At 41.8% G+C, this 23,858-nt stretch overlaps 1 protein-coding gene across 2 annotated transcripts in view; it reads right to left on the bottom strand.

Moving 5' to 3' along the window:
• The window catches only part of LOC136841677 (V-type proton ATPase 116 kDa subunit a 1-like), a 163,073-nt gene that overhangs the window by 117,356 nt on the left and 21,859 nt on the right, over positions 1-23,858 (bottom strand). For both annotated transcript variants that reach the window (XM_067108868.1, XM_067108867.1), the window contains exon 4: positions 10,974-11,102. In XM_067108868.1, the coding sequence (XP_066964969.1) occupies positions 10,974-11,102 (129 nt within the window). The remainder of the gene's footprint in view (positions 1-10,973; positions 11,103-23,858) is intronic.

The raw sequence follows: 23,858 nt of genomic DNA, 5'->3' as shown, positions 1-23,858 counted from the left end.
AATGGAATTCCGTAATTAAGCTTCTATGAAAGAAGGAAAGAGCATTCTTGGGGAGAGGACAGGAAGGGTTTTTAATTAAACACCAGAGGATGTTCGAAGGGCCTCTGATCTCTGTCCTCTGAAGGTAGTATCTCAGGGCTCTTACTGGAGAAAGAAGTCTCTCCTCTTCCTCTGGCCCAAGAATGTCCATTAAATTCTTGATGAAGAACTAACAGGGCCATGGATTAGAAGGGTCCTCGTTCTTGGCCAGGAACCCAAGCAAAAAGGAGCAAACTGCGTCCCCTTGTGAAAAAATCCAATTCTCTTGTCAATCGCTTGGATTTCACTAACACGCTTGGCCGGAGCCAATGCTACCAAGAAGAAGGTTTTCTTGGTCAGATCCTTCAGAAAGGCAGAGCGAAGAGTTTTCGTAAGGGGGGCCTGAAATCCATTTCAGGACAACATCTAGATTCCAACAGACTGCATCCAGTTGTGGTTGCTTGATGGAATCGAAAAACTTGAGGTCAGATAGGTCCTGATTAGAGAACAGATCTGTTCTGAGCTGTCAGTCATTACACCTACTGTTTTTCATATCAAGTGCTGAGTGAAAGCTTGGAGACCTAAGATGGCCTGTATAACTTGATGCTGAAAGTACAGGCCATTGTCCTCTATGGTACTGTTGCTTGATGGTTTACTAGGCAAGTTTCACAACTTTGAATGATATGCCTGCAAACATGAGTACCTCTGGATTGGTAGGTACCAACATACTACTACTAGAAAATGACTAGGGTTCTACCACCGTAGATGATCCTTCAGGCCACCACCTGAATATGACTCGGTAAATTTATATTAATGTTGCTGGTGACCACAACCTTGCAAGTTGTAGTTGTTGTGACTTTATCATGGCCTTAAAACTGGAATATCTTACCTTCTGAAAATAAAGCACAGTTACTTCTTTGAAGACAGGGGTACAAGATACAGTACTACGAAGATTTCCCACTTCTGAACAGATAAACATAATGACCACCTAAAAGGAACTATGATTATTCCAAATAATGAAAAATGGATTAGCCCTTGCATGCCAGGCTAAATATACATTAACAATACCCCAAGAATGGGCAAACTTTAAGGTCAACCATTTTAAAATAAAAACACATCACTGGAGTGGTTATATGCAAATGCACCTGGTACAAGAAGAAAAAATTCTAAAACATTTTCTGTACCTTCCACAGGAAGTTGAAAGTGAATATTTCCAACCCTGAGCGGAACCTCATTTTCATGACATTCGTAAAAATAAGCCAATTTTAGCGATTCATACGTGTCCTTTCTAATAGTTGTTTCTTTTGTAAAATTACAACTAAAGCTCGCATATCATAAACAGATAAGAACTAAAATCTGCAACAATCCCTGAGTACATTTATAGCAAAGTGTTTACAACATGAACTGGGATGGGGAGATGTAGTAACTTTTGTGAGTTATAAATGTTCTAATTTTTTTACTTTACTTTGCAAAATTACAATTACATCTGACATACTATCAAAAAAGATTAGAAGTACAACCAACAGCAATCCCTGAGTACATTTATGGGCAAATATATACAAGATGTACTGGAATGGGGAGATGTAGTACATACCCCCATGAAATCTCGTCCCATTAATCTCCCTGTATCCTGATCTGGGGTGTGAGTGTTGCCATATGGTCATTTATGGGCCATTCATGTGATAGGATCGTCTTCATGCAAAATATTTTCAAATATTATGGTGCAAAATAACAGTAACATATGAGCTGAACAAGACAGTTTCATATGCAATTATTGGGGACCAAAGGAGCCCTGAGTCCCTGAAGGGTTAGTCACAAGTGCTCAAAAAATTATCTACATCAAAGCACACCTGGGAAATGAAAGTAGAAGTGGTTTGCATCAATATAGGCATAATAAAAAAAAGCAAGGTTATTAGTGGAGAGACTTGAGGATCCACATGGCACATATTTTGTAAGAATTCTTTTTTCAACCTGTAGACACAAGACTGGTGAACTTTGGAATATGAGTGGACTGTGGTAACGCCACATACATGAATAATGAGTGCAATAAAATTTCATATAATAGTCACATTCTATTTACATAAACTTTCCATTTTTCTTGTCTTAATGGTCTGCAGGCAAGTTTAACTTGGTGTAAATTATGCATGTAAAAAAGCTGTAATTAATGTTCAGAGAAGCACTGCATGCCCAAAGGGAATTCTCCCAACTTCATTAGTTTCCTCTTGCCAGGCACACCAGCAAGCACAAGAATGTGTCATTTGAAGAGGTTGGATGCTGGGCATCACTTGTAAAATGACATGTGTATTTAAAGGGGCATATAAAGGTCAAATTTTGTAATGTCCATTAAAAAACCCTCTCACTACACTGTACTCAAACATTGATTGGGAGGAAGGACTAAACAAAGCCAAGTGTAGACTGTGTTAAAAGTTCTTTAGAGCATTCCATCCTCTCCTGTTGCATTGCTTTTTGCCTTTTTGTTTTTCATTTTTTCCTTGTTTCTTCCAACCTAGTTATCCTACTTCTGTTAAATTGTCTTGCTCCAATTCTCACTGACCACTGAAGGAAAAATTCTTTGGGCAAGCCTTTTCACTGTCTAGAGTTGATGTAGTGGTTTCAAACTACAGTACTTTATTATGCTACAATACTAGAGACTGGAGAAATCTAATCCACCATAATGAAAACTAAGTACAGTACTAAAACATTATTCATCTCTTTCAACTTCAATTCCACTCATCTAAGTAAAATGACCGAAAAATATTTATAGAATACAGTTGTTGGTAAAAGAACATCAAATAGCTTTCAAAATACAATGAATACAGAACTGAAGAAAGAAAACCACACACAAACCGAGATCACCAACCTAATTAAATGAATAGAGTAAAAATATGCAAAAATTTAAAAAATTGATAAGGTTATGCAATTCCTTTCCCAACCCTTCCATCATGATAGAGAAAGGGTGGGCTTTCACAATTATCTGTATTTTTCAGCTATCCTGATGGTTTATGAATAAGTTACTATTGATAACTGAGTATAGAAATTTTTATAATATAATTTATTTTTTAAATACTTACCTGTCTATTATGTTAGCTGTATTTCCTGCATCAGGTGGGAGGACAACAATGTGTGAAAAGTAAAAAATGAACAGGATAGTTTAGTTTGAGCCGTTTATTCACCCATTCCTTTCGGGTGGTTTGAGCGCCAATAATTTCCAAAAAGTTTTTTCTTCTGTCCACATGAGTGAGGAGGTGGGGGGATGATACATAATACAAAGGGAAGTATCTAAAAAATAAATTTGATAAAATTTCTGTTACTGAAATGAATCTTACTTCTCTATTATGATAGCTGATTCCCACATTGAACAAAGGTGGTGGTAAAAGAGCAAGGAAAAAATTAATATTCCCAAAAAACAAATTCCACAAGGAATAAGACGCTGCTTACCTAATGATTAGATTCCATCTGCTGGTACTGATGCCAACAGGGGACTAATTCATTAGGTAGCAAGACCTCTGAACAATGCTGGAGGTCCTGCTAGGGATACCACCCTCACTCTGGTGGAAGTTGGAAACAAGCCCTTATGCCTAGGCCAGCAGAGCAATGAGGTAAATGAATGAAAATTTCCTGACTAAAAAGGAAAGGTTATAGTACAGCTACCCTAATTGTTCAGGATATGAGATTTGCTGTAATGAGGGGCAAAAGAACTCTGCACGATTCATACTGAATTTCTGCATCTTGCAGGTAGTGCAAGACAAATACGGAGTTACACATCCACATCACTGATTTGACAACTTTCTCCTGAGAAAGATTCTTAAGGAAACTGGAAGTGGTCACTACTGCTCGCACACTGTGAAATCTTACTTTAAACAGAAGTAAAAAAGTAGAATCCAGATTTGTGTATGTCTCTCTGATCAGAGCCTTGAATTTTGCTAGCACCCTTTGTATATAGGAAAAGGGGGAAAAGCATAAAGGTCTAGATAAGACATGTCTAAAAGTATTGTGTCGACTGCCCAAGCATGAGGATCCTGAACTGGAGAGCAGTACACTGGCAGGTCCAATTGAGGAGCACCCCATAGCTTCCACAGGTCCTTGCAGACTTGTGGATGCAAGGTTCATTCAGAAGAATGAATCTGGTCCTTCCTGCTCAGTTGGTCCACCACAATGTTCATATTTCCTGGTACAAACTGGGGCAACAGAAGGACCTTCCTTTCCTCTGACCAAGTGATAATGTGACTTGACAGGAGGAACAAAGCTTCTGACTTGTGTCTCTTGATTGCCCAGATATGCCAGCACTGTTGAATTGTCTGAAAAGAGTACTACCTTCTTGCCCAATACTAGATTCCTCCAATGCTAGCCAACATCTCTGACTGACTGATATGGTTCCACCATCTCAGAGGGTCCTCTAACTCCACTGAGACTTGAATTTGAATGGAGTCCGGCTGAACTTCCCGGTTCCAGTTCCTCTTGAGAAAGAATTGAATTGGCTTCATTCTCAGTCTGGCACTCAGATCCAGCTTCTCTAGTGATGACTTGTGTACTAACAGTGACAACCATTTCTTGGCTGGCAAGGTTGTCAAGGACAGAAATTTTCTAGAATTAAAAGAAAGTTGTCTACGCATTTCTCCTTCAGAGACCGAGAAATTCTTGGTACCCAGAAGCATTCCCAGGTAACAAAGCTTCTGAGTTGGTATTAGATTGGATTCTGAAACATTTACCAGTACAGGCAGTCCCCGGTTATCAGTGGGGGTTCTGTTCTGATGGTGTGATGATAACCGAAAATCGCCGACAACTGGAAATCGGTGATTTTCGGGGCTTATCGGCGCCAAAAATCAGTTATCAGCGCCTCTGTTAGGTATGTATCAGCACCAATACCCAATTATTGGCACCGATAAGCGGATATTGGCGATTTTTGTCGCTAGACAAGCCCCGTAAAACCGGATCGCTGGTAACTGAGCATGCAGATAATCAGGGACTGCCTGTGTTCCCAACATACCTGTCAACTTTAAAAGAGTATCTCTTGCCCTCAGGTTTCCCTATAAACTGAATGCTAGTAGCATCAGCCAACGTTCAGGTTGCTTAACAGATGAGCCCACTTGGCCAAATGCAATGGGACTTGTAAAAACTTGAAGAACAGTGCTCAGACCGAAGCACATCACCCAAAACTGATACACCTTGCCCTGAAAACAAACCGCTGATATTTCCTTGAATTTGGATGAATTGGTTCATGTTAGTAAGCATCCATCAAGTCCACTGATACTATCCAGTCTCCTTGCTGAGTTGCCAATAAAACTGAACTGGCAGACTCCATGGTGAATGGAATAAGGCAAACAAAATAGTTTAACCTGGAGACATCAAGTACCGGCCTCCATCCTCCCTAAGTTTTTGGTACTAGAAACAGGAGATCCTACCAAACCGAATAAAAGAGGCTCAACCCCCCTCCTACTGGGAACAGTAAGCTTGATGCATCACTTCTTAACAGAAACTGGATTTTTGCTAGGACACTTATTGTTCTTCCTGAAAGCCTGAAAGGGCCAGCTTGAGGGCACCGATAACACCCGTGTGCATGGGTGGAACCTTGAAACTTTGTGTTTAAATGCAGAAGCTGCTGCTTGCTGCAGTTGTTTATGCCTAAGTACTTGAGAGTGAAGCAACAAAAATCAGGTTTCCACTTTCTCTACCTCTTCCACTACCATACCTAATGCTGAGGTGTCCAGTAAAGAATGTGAGGGGTGATGAATAATCATGTCAGCTTTCTGAGTCGAAGAGACAGAGGGAGTGTAACAAGAACACAATTATTCCCTACATTTGATAGCCGCATAAGCCAAGGTGTGCATGGACTCCCTAAGCAACCCAAAAAATCCGCCAAATCATTCCCCAAGTGTTGTTCCTATTGAGGAAGACTGGAAACGATCTCTCTTGCTATTTTGTCTATGGCCACTCCAGTATAGCCATTTCTGATAAAGACATTATCTCCATAACGAGGAAAGCCAAGAGAGCAACACTATCCAACTAAAAAGGAGTTAATACAATCTTACTTGAGGAAACTGCTCTCTTTTTATTCAAGTTCAGCAGTAGGAAAAAACTGGAGTCTCTAATGGAAGACAGAATTAAATCTGGCAACTGCCTAGTTTCTTAAGATATCGCTCTCTTACTTCTCATAAAGAAGGGAAGTAAAGAGGAAGCACTTTTAGAAGAGACTTCCTGACAGAGCAATTTAGCTACAGTGTCAAACCTGTTCAGTGACGACTTTGCCAATTTTGGAGATGGAAGGGGATCTGCCTTAGGTTCCAGCCTAGCAGTCCTAAGGGACCTCAAATCCTGAATTACTGGTTTCTCAAAGAAATCAGGAAATTTGCTAGCACAGACATTAATCAGTCTCTGAAAAGCTGATGATACTACTTGCTCTTATTCAGCATCAGAGTTAATTTCATGAGCCTCAGGTTCATTAGCAGGAAATACTGGGGAAGCAGAGATGGCGGCAGCAGAACTCCCTGCTTCCTGAGATGAAAGGAGTTTCAACTCCTCTAAAAAAAGACTTAAATTTGGAAGCAAAAACCTGTTCTGTACCAGATGGATTGTTGGCTCTGCTTTGTGCCTTGGCACCTGATGCCAAAGAATTATCAGCACAGGAAACAAGGGCTTCCTGACCATTCACACCATCCTGCGGTGACAGAGGTAGCAGGGGGAAAAACTGAAATTGCCTAAAGAGTCAACCTCAAAAAACTTGGATGAGGGGAAGATAATCCAGTTTGCCCTACTACTGACACACTAACAATCAAAGGAGGATCCACTGGTCTAACAGGCAAATGTGCTAATCCTTGGTGCTGAAAAGGTGACAGAGAGCACCTGCAAGAGGCTTGAGAATACCTCGAATCCTGCCTTGGCGACTGGGAAGCAGTCTGAGGCGTCAATGATGTCAAATGTGGCTAAAGAAAATGCCTAGAATTCTCAGGAGTAGCCCACGGTGGAAAAAAAAGGAGACCAAGACTGGAAGTGCAACACCTGACAAGAATGGGAACTACAATGAGGCCTCCATGCCTTATGCTTCGCCAATGGCGACTGCGAGACAGAACGAGGAGAATGATAGACACTCCTACTTTTTTCCAATCTGCGCAAGAAACTATCACCATCTTACGAGGTGTCAAAAGTTGATGAGGACGCCTGAAAAAGGAAGGAGAATGTGGAGAACAAATGCATTCACACACACACCCAATCGTGGCTACTCGCACAAAACTCCCTCTCATTGGATAAAAAACGTGAAGATGAACTGGCATAGCCAGCCACCTGGGAGACCAAGAAGAAAGAGAGCATCTGGCACCAGGTGAAAGTCTAACACTAAGGACTTGTTCAGCATCAGCTGAACGCCTGCTGTCAAGAGCATCCAATGTCAGGCAAGCGCCTATGTCAAGCAAGCTTTTGATGTCAGGCGAGCGCCTACGGTCGAGCAAGCGTCAAATGTCAGGTGAACATCTATCGTCAGGAGAACCCTTCCAAGAGAATACCAAATCCTATTGCAAGGAAGACTACAAGAAGATCCCAGATAGGGATTGCTAGGAGTGTGCAGCCTCCATCAAGGCCCAGGGGATACAGAATCAGATTTGAAGTGAGGCACTTAACCTTACATAGAAGATCTACCTCCTGCCTACATGAACTTCGCTTGATCTTGCCACACTTATCTTCCAGTGACCAAGTGCCAACCTGTATGTGACAAGCACCAAGTTGGCCAGAGGAAGAAGACAATGGGCACAAACTGCTTCCACTCCAAGACATACCCTACTTATACCTTCAACAGTAGAAGGAGTGTCACAGGGTATATCTACAGCATGGCTAACAAGGGAGGGCGTTGGCACTCACTCCACTGCAAGGAGGGAACCCGAAAAACAGAACAAATAACTTAGGCCAGTAAAGCATCATTAAGACTAGTTACATCAGTTTCTAATTTGCCAAACCTCATATCCTGAGCTTTGAGAAGAGAAGAAAATTTTTAAGGTGAAGTATCACTGTACAGGCAGTCCCAGGTTATCGGCGATCCGGGTTTTCGGCACTTGTCTAGTGACGAAAACCGGCAATTTTCGGCATCAATTTCCGCTTATCGGCACTGATAATCATTTACTGGCACTGATACATACCTAATAGGGACGCCGATAACCGAAATTGGTGCCAATAAGCGGCGAAAATGGCTAAAAAAGTGCTGAAAATTGCTGATTTTCAGTTATCGGTGATTTTTGCTTATTGTCACACTGTTGGAACAGAACACCTGCCAATAACCAGGGACTGCCTATACCTGGAAAACTGGGAAAGCGAGAAGAGCTGCTATCTGACAGGTTATGAAAAGATGCGAAAACTCTTCCTCCTAACCTCACCTCCTGTCCTAGAGTTAGAAGAATCTTCTTTCTTTTCCTATTCTAATCTGCTTCATGCACCTGCTTACACTTTAAATAAAAATTCATTATTTCATCTGGTCAACCAATACATTGATCACAGCAATCGTTAAAAAAGTAATCCTTGTTCCTATAGTTAACAAATACTTTGTCACTGTCGTAAACTGAAGAGTAACCCTGGGTAGTGCACCCTCCTACCATACAGACTTAAAATGACTTATCTTTGTCCTCTTTTGATGAGATCCTATAAAATGAGGAAGAACTCAGGAAAACCACACCAAACCCAGAAAACAATCTAGTCATCAACGAAATAACATAAACACTTGCCAATGAGCCCTCGCAGGCCGATGACAGAGAAAAAACTGAATCGAAAACTGTAGACGCTCAAACTACCCGAAAGGGATGGGTCATTAGATGGTTCAAACGGAACAATCCTATTAATTTTTAATTTTTCAAACACTCATTGTCCTCCTGCCTGACGAAGGAAATACAACTATCATAATAGAAGGGTAAGATTCATTTAAAAAGCACTATATTATCTGAATAAGACACCTTTCAGTGAGGTTCCTTTTTGTGTAGCTAATGTGACCTTCATTCTTTTGTTAGGCTTGACCTTGTTACCCAATTCTATCAGGAGAGTATGGGACCATAAACAGATGCATTACATGCTTTCATACCACTAACAATTTAAATATGTCCCCTTCACAGAAGGGAAAGGAATTAGAAATACCTTTGGACACACTCTTGCACAACTAAGCACCATAGCCATCCATGTAATAAAACTGAATAAGAAAACACTGAGAATATTCATCATGAAACATTCACTCAATCCAAACTACAATCTTATTTGCAGTTAATATGTACTTCTTTGATTTACATCCTGCATTTTCTTCCAACTAAAAAGAAAAGCTTTAAAGGAGAGGGTCAAATGATTTGTTCTTAAATGCGAGGTTCAAGTTCAAACAAGAAGTTAAAGCAAGAAAATACCCAAAGGAAAAGATAACATAAATAGCATAAAGCAATGCAACCGTGATTGAAGGGAACCACAAAGAACATTTAGCACCATTTATGTGCCACTCAAGGCACATTGTAAGTGGTAGCCGCTTACATGTGTATATACCATTCATTCATACATAATTACTCTGATAGGAAGTACACAAGATATTAACTTTATTTAATTACATAAATAATCAAAATGTTAACAAAATTTTTACCAATTCTCACACACACTCAAACACACAATACAGCTATTGTATATGAATATGGTCACACTTTCCTTATAATGACAGACCATAATTTTCAAAAGCTCAGGGATACCAATGACTGAGTACTCATTGCCACCAACTCAGAAAATAGCCAAAAGGAAATCTGAAAACCTGCCTTAAAAGTGTGCAAAATACTAAACAATTATGGTGTAAGACAATGTAATATGCAAGAATGTTGGCAATTAAAAAAAAATTGGAATGAAATAACTGCACACCTTGACACTGCCAACTGAATACAGATTGTGGCATCACTTGCTAATATTTTGGATAAGCATTAAGTTCAGGATTTAGGTACCACAAACAAATGCATGTAACAAATATACATGTGTGAAAGAAAAAAGCTAGATAACAGCTGATTAACTCAGGAAACACAACACTCTTGAACGCTTTAAATTTTGAACACACTGCTATGAAAAATCATGATAAGCATCCTTCACTCAACAGTACTAATATGAAATAAAGACCACCATAATGAAATTAATAAAGTTGGAAAAATGAAGAGGAAACTACACTTTGATTTTTCTGCTCAAAATGGACATTTTGAAGTGATCTGGTGTACTTTGTGAAATGGGATTTCCACATTACAGGGAGGTACTACCTGAATTAATTACTATTCCCTTATTTTACAAAGCTTTCTGTTGTATGAACATATTGCTTTTCAATTAATTATTGTCATTGGAGATATCAGAACCTTTCAATTTACATCACAACTCTTGTATCAACTTTTCAAAATCAAAGTATTCAAAATAATGATTAAATATTACTTATATGATAAAAAAAGGAAACCATCTTGAAACATTTCCATACTTTTGAACAGCCAAAAAAGACTGGTTATGCTAATGGAGTACAAGTAGCAAAGCACTACTACTGCTTCAAGTGATCCACTTAACAAAATTAATTACAAATGGTAACAGAAGATAGAAGTAAGCTTTGATGTCTAAAAACTACATACTGGCACTTCAAGTTAATACCACAATTTTCAGTGATTTCATTCTATTATATTAGAAGCCTTTTTAATCAACCACAAACCCTCCTTAAGCAAAATGAATCCTCAAACATAAAAATCATCAAATTACTGATGTAAAGCATTACAATACACCCAAAATCATAACACACAATTCTCCAACAGCTTACAAAATTGCCATAACATCTTACTGCATCTCACAAAAATATTGTTGGAGTTCAAACTTTCAGTATGTACAAGCTAGTTATAAAAGCAAATGCCCAAGACATGAAACTGCCAAAGCCCCAAAACCTGTTTTGACAATTTTATAAACTGCTGACACACAAGAAGACAGAAACTGTGCAAACTTACCTCGTCAAAGAAGGCTTGGGTTTTCTTCAAGATATGTTTTAGTTCTGTTAACTCAAGATAATTTCGTTTTAGGGCCTCTGCATTACTATTTACTTCTTTAAGTTCATTTTCAAGTTTCTCAAAAGTTGCCTGTCAAAACAAGGGAAAGTCTACAACATATGTTATGTTAAAGTAATCCTATCAATACAGCTGCCTAGACTTTGAGAAAAATAAATTAAGAGTCACACGAGATTACGTAACCTCAATAAGAATCACACAGATCTGCCAAATAGCATGTCAAAGTTTTTACTATTTATTCCAGACATAAAAATATAAAGCTGATAAAATATAGCACACTTTAAAAGTAATTTATATTTTTCCGAGCAGTTTTTTATATAGGGATTTAGTTTGCAAATGCGAGTTGGAACAGCCATTCAAACTTACTGACAAGGTAACCAACTAATGACAGGCAGGGGAAAGCCCTGCCCACCTGTTGGTCTGCACTCCACTTTGCCTACCGGTGAGTGAGGGGTGGCTGATGTTGGACATTAATGTAAAGAAATTCAGGTTTGCATGTTAGGAAAAATACAAACTACTTTTTAACTCTGTATTCCTACACAAATACAAACCTGGTAGAAATCTGGGTACTCCCTGAACCGAATATTAGGTTTGCCCAGCCTGGGATGTTACCTTCCTCATCTGTTAGGATAAGAGGAAAGGGCCCTGCACCTCTAGCATACTGGATATATGGGATGCAGCAGATGCTAGGTTTCTGGACCATTAAGTAAGGGGTTTGTCCGCCATTACTCAATTGGGCTGCAAGAACCCATACATAAGTGTCAAGAGACAATAAAATGGGTAAATACGATCAATGAGCTTGCTTTATTGTCTGTTCTCCTCTCCCCTTGCCAAGAGAAGAGGGGGACTTGCATCCCTACATTGCCAATGAAAAGACTGGTGCTCAGTCAGATAGCTAACCTGCACCTTGTCCCTCCAGCTTGTATACAGAATGGCACTGACTCTCTGTTACTGGAGAGGAAGGAAGAAAAAGAGATAGGGAGGTGAACCAGTCACTCCTAGCTTGTCTCTTGCAACCGGATACCTAGATGAGGTGTTACCTGTCCCAAAGGTAGCTGAGCTTGCTAACCAACTAGCTGAGCAGCCACCACTGGTCCATGGAAAGCATGTCCAAAGCTAGTGGACAATGTTCTGCAGGTAAAACAACATGCAGGTGATCATACCCGATTGCCTCTTCAAATATAATACCTGAAAGTCAATAGTTTCCTACTGATTATAGGGTGATGCCACTACTATCATGAGCTCTCATCTGGGTTCCAATTCTCTTTCCACACTGGAAGAAACAAAGCCTGTGGATCAACTTACAGAGCCAGGAGGAAGTGTACTCGAACAGCCCCTTCCTTAACTTGGCTGGTACTAACCAGAGTTGTTGACCACCAAATCTGAGGTGTCAACTTCCTTCAAGATAGTACTGCGACACTCAACAGAACTCAGTAGTATCTCGCAAGAGTCACTACTGAAGTCCTTCAGAGAAGATAATGAGAAAGGTTCCAACTGATGTGACAGACAGTTCTGAATCTTGTTAAAAATTGGGAGAATTCTGAACAAACAAGGCCTCCATCCTTGCGAGTGCCATACATATGAGAGTCCATAGGACTCACCTATACCTTTGCCAATGTCAGGCTAAACCAGATAGTCTCTGGTTCCAGACCTGTCTGACAACCCACGAAAAGACTCATACAGCTATGGGTCACCTCCTTAAGAGAGTGTCATGGCTCTCCGGAGTTTAAATCCCTGAGAAAGAAAGACTGTTATAGATTCTTAGGAGTACAAAAGATCTCCCTCATAAAGGAGAGATCTACTCCTACGACCAAACCCTTTTTGAAGGTTGACAAAGCCTTTCCAAAAACCTGGGGAAGATAGATGCTTCACGGCAAAGGTAGGAGGACAAAACACCGCTACCTGCTGACAAACAGCTCTGATCAAAGATACATCATCTCCACACCAATAATTGGAGACGATTCTAGTCTTGTAGGCATCTGCTAAAGGAACGGAAGTATCCGAGAACTCTAATGGAGGGCAAAGAAGGAACCCTCTCACCAGGGGAGAGGCTGGAAAACATCCAGGCATGAGGTATCAGAGGTCTCAATACCTTGAGATACCAGATTATGAGCAGCTGGATCTGAAGGTAACTAGAGAGGAATATCTCTTAGGACCTCGAACCTCAAGATTTCACTAGGAACACAGCAGAAATCAACCTACTGCTGACTACATACTTAAAGGTGAAATGGAGATAAAAACAAAGTTCGAAGTTGCCTTGCAGGAAAGAAACTTTTCTCCATGCTTAAACCGAAGTAAGATGGAGAAAAAAGAACCCCAGACCTATACCTGTTGCGAGGAATGATAACCAGGTGCAAGCTTCAAACCACCTCTTCGCCATACAGGTGATTAGGGACCAATGTCCCCGTCACCTGTCTCCAATTGTGGAGCTGGTATTGAAAGGTATCTAGATATTAGCCCTAAAGTGAAACTCACCACTCTAAGCAATGCCCAGATGTGCATCCTACTCATCATTGGATATGTTCGACCAAAGAAGCATTCTTGGGGGAAAAACTTAAGTGGTACTCCCATATACAGTTCCTGTCATCCTGCCATAGTTTCAGTCCCCTGAAGACAACTTCTCGAGACTTAAGTTGGGAGAGGGGGTGAGGTTTCCCTCAAAACCCACCCCAACAAGGAACTAATGAACGGTGACAACACCAAGTGAGTTGTTCCTGATACAACAGTAACTTGTGTGCAACCTCCCTGAGTTTGTGGCAGCATGAATCCTAAGATTATTCTTCTTGCTGCCATAAACCAGCAACCTAGGTGCTCACTCTCTTGTTGGAAAAAGGGTAAAAAGCTTGAAGTTCAGCACCACTAAACTCGACAAAACAGAAGGCTGTCCTATGGCCAAAACTGCAACAAACTCGCCAGGATAAAACAATATCTGAATATATCCAGCATACCTTTCACGAGAGTATAAGTTGACACCAACATAGACTCTTCGCTAGACCTGAGGGGAAGGCGAATGAAAGTCCCGATGAAAGACCTTCCTCCCTGAGAATAAAGCCCCGATGAAAGACCTTCCTCCACAAGAATAAAGCTCAGGTATTTCTGAGGTGACCAATAACGTATGTGCGTATTTGAAAATTACACATCCTTTTAGTCCCTTGAAAGAAAGAGAAAAGTCACTCCCCCTCAACTTCTAGAGCCAATCTCCAGCATTGCACACCACCTACTAAGGGTGAGGTCCCATTACGAGCTGCAAATAAGGCAAGGAAGTGGCCCAGAAAAACTTAAGAGTTTTGGGGACTCAAATGAGACTGGCTTTTCCTCACAAATGGCAGCCACAGAGAAAGAATGCTGCCCTTGCACTCCTTCTTCTCCTCTTCCCCTTACCACCTTTCTGAAAATGGAAGTGATCCAAGGTGGGACGAAATTCTCAATGGAGAAGTCGGGGAAACTCAACGAAAAAAAGCTGAACTTCAACTGTCCTATACAAGAGAAGGCCAACTGAACATGAAAGTTCAATTGCAGCTCCTTGTAGGTCCGGGAGCCTATAGGATACAGCCTGGCAAAGATGGTGCAGTTAGTCAACTGCACCCACCTTGCCGCAGCCTCTATTTCATCTCAAAAGGATTGAAGTAGACCACAGAGCCAGACCAATCCTCAATGCCAGCACTGACTCAGTGCCAAAATCTTGCCCAGGGACTTGAGATAATACTGTATCTCGTCAACTCGTCACCCTACATGCAAAAACAGCTCACATGAAGTTGCCTGGTGGGCCGGGTAGTTGATAACAAAAGCATATGAATATACCCTCCTCCTTTAATCCAACTCCATTGAGAGAGAGACAGAGAGAGAGAGAGAGAGAGAGAGAGAGAGAGAGAGTTTACTTGTGGTATTGGTTTGCCACTGACTGAGATAGAGAGTTCTCCTTTGGATGAGTCAGGAGTGCAGGTAGAAAACCACTATACTGGATTGGTCCTAAGTGAATTCCTTTTACAGATACAGGTGAAATCACATGGCTCAAAACAACACTAGTAAGGTAACACCAAGTCAACTAGGTTAGAGCCAAAGGCACGGAAAAAACTGCAGAAAATGCGTAAGTGCTTCCTCAAGGCCATCTGGCTTGTAACTGGGTGTGATGGCCTCTGGGAACAGTGGAGTCTGGACCTTAGTATTGGAATCCAGATGTACGGGACCCTCGGAACCATTCCAGGTGCTGAAAAACCTGAGTCACTCCTCCTGTAGGAGAAGGCCCATTGAAAACCCCCCATGGGATTGTTCCACACTTGGGTATATAACCCATTCAGTTCTAAGACCAATATGATTATATACTTCCTCATGAAAAAGCTTGGGAGAAAGTGTGAAAATTTCCTATCCTAGCCCCAATGCTTAACAAGCTTCTGTTTCCCCGAAACCTCCGAAGAAAAAAGGAGGAATGGTTCCTGGCACCCTTGTCCCATCTAGTGGAGGCAGGGCCTCTACCAGGTGAACAAACCCAAAAATGGTAGTCAAACCAAGTTGACAACAAATCCATGGGTCATGGAAATATGACATTTTTATGATAAAATAGTTTTATATATACTTATCAAGTAATTACATAGCTATTAGCTTTCTACATGGCAGTCTAAGAATTCCAATTTTGCGGTGGCACTTCTATCGCTTGTGTAGGTGACAAGGTCCTGCCCACTTTCAGGACTGATAGGCACAACTCAGCCAAGAGCTTCATTTTGTTTTGGCCCTGATGTCCACATGAGGGGAGGAGGGTGGGCTCCAACTTTGTAATTATTTGGTAAGTATATATAAAACTTTGTTTTATCATAAAAATGACATTTTTATATAAGTGACTTACCAAGTAATTACTGTACATAGCTGATCCCATATTGAATGGTGGTGGGAACATGGACATATTCTACACATTAAGAGAGTAATGACTATGAAATAGAAAAGGTTGCTAGCATTAGAATAATGCTTGTTCCTTACCTGGTAAGAGGGCTCCTGCAGACTGGTACTGCCTCTGGGAGGTGCTCATCCTAAACTGTGGAGGATGTGGCAGTATGGCGAAGGATCGCCTCCACTTCAGTGGGTACTTTGCAGCCATGGAAGTTCACTGATGGCTGACAAAGATTAAAAAATGGTGCCCATGCCCTGGGTGGAGACCAGAATAAAAAAAAAAGAAAAAAACAGCGCCATCACCTACAATAGAATAAAAACCCCACCCCGACCACTAAAAAACTGGCGGGTACTCCAGGTACAAAGTACTCCCAGACTTCCCTTGAGCTCAACACCTTACAACAAGGCGAGAGAATAGTAGAAGGACAGAGAGCTCCTTATGCTTTCTCTCCCAACACCATGCCAGCCACGGATAATGGTCCTAACGTGCTGCAGTTTTCAAATACGGTTTCGACGTCCTTGAGATAACGGGCCAAGATGGGTTTCTCATGGAGCACCAGATTATTCAAGGGCCCTCTCATTTTCTCTGTCCTGTGGAGGTAGTACCTCAAGGATCTCACAGGGCAAAGCAATCTCTCTTCCTCCTATGGTCCAAGAATGTCCATTAAATTCTTAATGGCAAACGAGCGAGGCCAGGGATTGGAGACAATTTTGTTCTTGGCGAGAAAACCAAGAGAAAGAGAGCAGACAGTGTCCCCTTGAGAAAACCCAACTCTTTTTTCAATAGCGTGTAGTTTGCTAATATGTTTGGCGGTAGCCAATGGCACAAGAAATGTGTCTTTTTCATGAGATTGAGTGAAACTGAGAGGAGTGGTTACAGCTTTCTGGAAGTCTTCAAGAAGAGTAAAAAATCTGCTATTTGGCTCACAGTCATCTTAGAAAAGATTCTAATGTTCTCGTACCATCTTGTGAAAATCCATTCAGACTGGTAGAGCCTGCTAGAAGCAGCTCTCCAGCATCCAGCAATAGCCTTTGCAGCTTGTCGCGAAAAACCTTTCACTCTGACGAGGCTCCTGACAGTCTGAATCCTGTCAGGGCCAGAGTGGACAACCCTTGATGAAACCTGAGGAAGTGGGGCTGTCTGAGCAGCGACTGTCTTTGTGGCAGAAGCCTCAGGAAGTCCACGAGAAGACACAGCAGGCCTGGGAACCACTCCTTCCTGGGCCAGAACGGAGCAACTAAGGTCATCGTGACATTCTGGTGAGACAATACCTAGTTGATCACCTCCCTCATCAATCCAAACGGTGGAAAGGCATACACGTCCAGGCCTGTCCAATCCAACAGCATGGCATCTGTTGCCCATGCTCGAGGGTCCAGAACTGGGGAGCAAAAGAGAGGCAGACAGTGGTTCCTTGACATCACGAAGAGGTCTATGGGGGGCTTGCCCTATAGCTTCCATACATTGAGGCAGACTAGAGGATCTAAGGTCCACTCTGTCGGTAGGACCTGATGGCAACGGCTTAATTCATCTGCCAAGATGTTCATTCTTCCCTGAACAATGATTGATTGTGACCTGATTCTGCTCTGCCCAAAGGAGGAGGTTCTTCGCCGTATCGCAGAAAGTAAAGGAGTGAGTGCCCCCTGCTTGCAGACATAAGACAAGGCTGTGGTGTTGTCTGCATATACTGCTACAATCTTTCCTGCTAAAAGTGGAGCAAAAGACTGAAGGCCCGGGTGAATGGTCCTTAGCTCTGACATTTATGTGTAAGGACATCTGAACTGAGTCCATATTCCTGAAACCCTTTGACTCCCTAAAAGGGCTCCCCAACCTAGATCGGAAGCATCTCAATAAAACTCTACGCTGGGGTTCAGAGGCAGAAGAGATATCCCTACTTGAAGTCTTTCTTCTGACAACCACCATCGAAGATCCTAATTGATCTCCGAGGAGATGGGGAAGATGGAGTAGTCTGGCTGGGTCTTCCTGCACCAGCTAGCTTTCAGGTAAAATTGCAGGGGCCTCATATGAAGCCTGCCCAACTTCACAAATTGTTCTACTGTGGCCAATGTGCCCAGGAGACTCATCACCAGACCGCTGAGCAAACAGAGAGAGAGAGAGAGAGAGAGAGAGAGAGAGAGAGAGAGAGAGAGAGAGAGAGAGAGAGAGTGTGTGTGTGTGTGTGTGTGTGTGCTGAGGGTTTACCAAATGCCTAACTCTTGTGCTAAGTGAAAAGTCTTCTTCAAGTCCTCCGAGCACTAAGCTTCAAACGTGGAGTGGAGAAGCCAATCGTCCAAGTAGAGGGACACAATGATCCCGAAAAGATGAAGCCATTTCCCAAGAGGAGCAAGGATCCTGGTGAAAACTTAGAGGGGGCTGTGGACAGACCGAAGCAAAGGGACCCGAAATTGGAAAACTTTGCCTCCAAACACAAATCTCAGATATCTGATAGAGTCCAGATGGATGGGAACATGGAAATTGGCATCCTGCATGTCCAGGGTGACCATCCAGTTGCCCTGATGGCGGGAGGACATGACACAGTGGGTCGTCTCCATGCGAAACTTCATCTTCACGATGCATAAGTTCAGGGGTGCTGATGTCCAGAACGGGCCTCCAGCGCCCCCGATGATTTGGGGACTACGAAGAGTTGGTTGTAAAAACCCCCTGACGTATGATCCAATACCTCCTCTACTGCCCCTTTGCGAATCAAGGACTCTACCTCTTGAGTAAGAGCCAAAAACTTCTTGGATCCTGCCGAGTAGGCTGTCAAGGTGATCGGCAACCTGGACAACGGAGGCTTCTCTTTGAAAGGAATGGAGTAGCCTCTTCTCAGCACTTGGACTACTCATGGGTCCACCCCTCTGCGACTCCATTCCTCCCAAAAGAGATGTAGCCTGGCTGCAACAGGCACAGGAAGGACGGAGGCTTCATTTTTTAGCAGTGGGCTTGAAGGTTGACTTCTTGATGGACCTCAAGGGAGGATACAGGTTAGCTCGAGATCTGGGTTGAGGTCTTAATCGTGCTCCATGAAAGGGCTGCAGTTGCAAGGGTGAGAAAGACTTGGAGACGGAGGGAGTTTCCTTCGAGTGCTTGGAGGGTTGTGCCAAAAGGTCCTTAGTAGACTTCTTCTGAAGTGCTGACAACACTTCTCTCACTGTATCTTGAGGGAAGAGATGAGTCTTGTCTAAGGGAGAAAACAAGAACGCCAATTTATGCGTAGATGTTACTCCCTTGGTGGCACAGGAACACCACAACTCGCAGTTCGGCGGAACGACCCCACTGCTTTGTTGGAGCATGATAAGACACCAAGCCAATCAGAAGCAAAGTCTTCGGCAAGGTCCGGACAGTCTTCAGTTTTTCTGACCAAAGCCACCACAGTCCAATCCAAAAAATTAAAATCTCTAAAACTTTAAAAATATTCTTGATGAGATGATCAAGATCGAGCAAAGAAAACATAATCTTGGCCGAGGAGAATGCAGCTCGATGCGTAGCATCAACCAAACTGGAGAAGTCCCCTTGGGAGGAGGCAGAAACTCCCTAAGAAGGAGCCTCCCTGGTGGCATAGAAATGGTACTTCTTCTTCAGGAGCTTAGAAGGAGGGAAGGCAAAGGCAGATCTACCTTGTTCCCTCTTTGTGGCCAACCAATCATCCACCTCTCGAAGGACTTTCTTCGAAGAGGAGGAAAGGACCAACTTGGGGAGAGGAGCAGAATCTGTAGAGCGCTTCCTCATGAGGAAGGTAGATGGAGGCGAAGCTGGAGAGGCAGGCTCAAAGGAGTAAGGAAAGTTTGCCAAAAAGAACTTCAGCAAACTGGAGTAGGCCAAGGAAGGAGTGGAGTCATGCTTAACTTCTTCCTCATCTGACGAAATCAGAGACGAAGAAGCGTCTTGCCCCTGGAAGATGAAAACTACTTTTTCAAAAAGTCCATAAGATCCTTAAGCTGACGACAAAGTGGGGATAAGAAAGAATTCTCCAGAGTAGACAAGTGCAGAAGTAGCAAGGTTGGCGCCCAGTGGACAGAAGTTGACACAGTGCGGGTTGAAGAAGCAGTGTGGTGCCGAAACAAGCGACACATGCCTGGCAGGAGACTGGAGCTCATGAGCGCGAGATGAAGAGAAGAGGGCAATGAGCGCTTTTGTGGAAGATCAGAGAGCTTAGGAACAAGCACTGGGCGTTCAAAAACCTCGGGAGACTTCGGGCTGTCTGGAGGCGGAATGGCGAAGCTGCACAAAGGCTGCAGACTGATACTTGTCTCCTTATATCTCTTAACAAGGGGAGGAGAACTGTCCGCAATGGCGGAATACCTCTTCAAAGGCCTAGAGACAACAACTAGGTGCTGCTGGCACTTCCTGTTGGGTGAAGAGTCCCCCGAGTCTGATGACAGATGATCAGCACTAACTGGGACACCTTTCCAGTGGCGTTCTGCCGCAGCCTGGGAACGGACAACAGGTTCAGCGGAGGGGTGACTACCCGTCGGCAAACCCCACCAGCCTCCCTAGGACCTCCGGTATGTCTTCTTCCCAGTGCAGGGGAGCAGGACAGGGACCTTCCCTAGGAGAGCTGGTGGGACAGGTAGCCACCTTCTCAACACGCATAACACTGTCACTTTGCACTGCACTAATGACACTGGGAACACTGGAAGACCTTTCCCCAAAGGCTTTAAATGACACACCCAGCTCCATAACTGTGTTGGCTAAAAATACAAATTTCTTGTCAAACCTAGATTCGAGGCTGGCAATGGTGTCAAGATTTGAAGCATGGGAACCAGGTAAAGGAGTATGAGACAAAAAAGTAAGAGGGCTAAGAATTGGAGACAAAGCAGGGATGTGAGGAGAAGAAACAACACCATCTTCTATCACAGGAGGAGATGGTGCAGGAGCTAAATTAGCCTTATTCGCAACTCTAAGGGCTGCCTTCCTCTTTCTATCCCTATCTAATTTTGCTAAGTGGTATTTTCAAAACTTTCCACTTTTGTTTGTCCCAATCCTGAAATTCTGAACAAGTAAGATCTATATTACAGTCCTGCCCCCTACATTTCACACATTTAGTGTGAGAATCAAATGAGATCTTAATTAACCCAGTCCTACAACCTTCATAACAGTACCGAACATTAGAAAAACTAGAGTCAGACATCCTGGTAATTTGAATAAAATTAACAGAGCTAACAAAATCACTAAATAGCAGAAGAAAATCCTCAGCACACACCGAAAAAGCAAAATCAAAATACTGGACAAATATAAAAAAAAAAATGATGATGATGACTGCACAAAACCGCCGGCGTTAGTCGGGAGCCAGCAGAAAACGAATTGAAGCTCTCTGCTGAGTCGTACCTATCAGTTCCGAAAGTGGGTGGGACCTTGTCACCTACATGAACGATTGTAGCCCCACTGCGAAATTTGAATTCTTAGACTACCGTGTAGAAAGTTAGTAGCTATGTAATTACTTGATAAGTCACTTATATAAAAATAATCATGAAAATGTGGGCAAGGGCTATCCATGATTGTGACAAAACCTTCGTAAATGACAGGCTTCTATAGGAAAGAAATGAAGGAAGGGGGATATCACCCCTTACTAAGTCTGGATGACAAGGCTACATGGGCCCTGTCATTTCCTGGACCCATACAAACCAAGGGTCCTGTACCAGTAGCACAGATTCTCTGACTGGCTTACATAGCCTAGGCTGGGCTGTCACCCCTGGGTTCCATGGAACCCAGGATTGGAGTTGCACCCCTGTGCAGAGCATGGGTAGCAGCAGGGGAGGGGGGGTCCCATATGGTGGTCCGAGAGCCTTGACTGAACTGATAAGTTTAAAGTAGTTTAACCAGACCACTGAGCTGACTTTCAGCTCTTATAAGGCTGGCCCGAAGGATTAGGATAAAATACCACATAGGCTCACGTTCTCATACTGTAACACATTCACACAAATACGTTTACTCATGCTTCCACACTAAAAAGGTTTATTAAAATTCATAAGAAGTTAAGTAATATTTAAAAAAATTTAAATTTGACAAATGCTCTGTTTTTGTACTTTTATCATTTACTTATTTTAATATTTTATCTATCAAACCACAGTTCCTCATGAACAACAAAATCAGAACTGAAAATGTAAGATTGACAAAATTTCATTTACTGATTTATTTCCAAAGGTTGACAGTCGATGTTGGTCATACTTTGGACACTCACATAACACGTCCGACAGTTATTATCACCCTGCACTCTGAACACTCGGGAGCCAGGCCACGTGGGTTGCTCATCAAGTGCCCATGTGTCAGACAAGTACGGCCTATTCTGAGACATGTTAGAATTACTTGTGCGTGTCTCTCTCTCTCTGATATGATGAACTCCATTTTTTAACATTAGGTTTTGTTTGTTTCAATTTATTAATTTCAGATTCTTCATCCAATATATATTGCCATTTATTCATGATACCCATTTTTATGTGTGTTACATAATCAGTAACAGGGATATTCACATTTGATCTTGTCATGTGAGTTGCTTCTTTGGCTGCTTTGTCTGCATCTTCATTTCCTTTGATCCCTGCCCATACATTTTTTCCATTATTATATAAGTTATATGGAGATATAATTTAATTTGTTGTACTATATTTTTTTATTTGTAACTTTGAATAGCTTCTACAGCGCTTCTCGAGTCACTAAAAATCACAAAATTATTGAATGATATATTTTTATAGCTAATGCAATTCCATACAATTCTGCTCTAAATATCGAAGCATTATTAGGAAGAGAGAACTGATAAGTTTTGTCTTGGGACACTACAGTATATCCCACTCCGTGTTCTGACTTAGATCCATCTGTATATATTGCATAATGTGGACCTTTTTGGCTTATATGCTCTATTGTATGTTGTCTATGGTGTTCTGATGTATGAGTTACTTTTTGATAAATACTTGAGGTGCGTGCAAATTCTCATTTTATTCATTGTCCAGGGAGGAGGTGATTTTACTATTAAAGGCATTTGTATATTTATATTCAGCGACTCAAACAATCTTCTAGCTCTAATTGGAAAAGGTGGTGGATGGTTATCTATAAATACATCTCTTAATTCAAAATAATTTTTTTGTTGGAGAATCACTAGTTTGAATTCTTAGAGCACTTTTCATTATTACTAGCAGTTCACCACATTCAACTTGTAACAATGATTTTGGTGACGATCTAAAGGCTCCTGAGCATATTCTAAGGCCTTCATTGTGAACAGGGTCTAATATTTTCAGCGCTGTGCCCGATGCTGAGCCATATACTTCGCTTCCATAATCAATGATGGACAGACCTGTTGCTTTATGCAGTAGAGTAAGGGTATGTCTATCGGCTCCCCAAGTAGTGTTTGATAGTTTTCTAATTAGATTTAATGCTCTTTTACTTTTAGATTTTATACATGTAATGTGGCCTTTCCAGTTCAAGTGAGTATCAAATACTAATCCCAAAAATTTTGCTGTTTGGCCAATTTGTATACTGTGGTTTCTGATTTTTAAATCTATTTCTTCACCTTTTTTCCATTTTTTATTTTTATAACACATGATTGCTTGAGTTTTATCTATGGAAAATTTAAAGCCTACAGACGAGGCCCATTCATCTATTTTTACTATGCTTTTATTAATGATTCGTTCTGCATGTTTTATTCGAGATGCTGAATAATATATGGCAAAATCATCCATATACAGGTTACTTTTAGTGCCAATAAGTAGATTTTTACTGATGTCATTAATTGCTAAAGTAAACAGTGTGTCACTAAGGACGCTTCCCTGTGGAACACAATTTTCAAGTGGAAATGTTCTAGACAGATCATCATCAATTCTCACCTGAAAACCGTGATGTGTCAAAAAGTTCTGTATAAACCTAGGTAAATGTCCACAGATGTTGTTGTTTTGTAAAGTTTTTAACATAGCATACTTCCATGTAGTATTGTATGCTTTTTCAATGTCAAAGAAGACAGC

The sequence above is a fragment of the Macrobrachium rosenbergii genome, chromosome 9 (genome assembly GCF_040412425.1).
Source record: "Macrobrachium rosenbergii isolate ZJJX-2024 chromosome 9, ASM4041242v1, whole genome shotgun sequence".
NCBI classification, from domain to species: domain Eukaryota; kingdom Metazoa; phylum Arthropoda; class Malacostraca; order Decapoda; family Palaemonidae; genus Macrobrachium; species Macrobrachium rosenbergii.
Note: the sequence above shows the minus strand (reverse complement) of the source record. Positions and strands in the feature narration are given on the sequence as shown.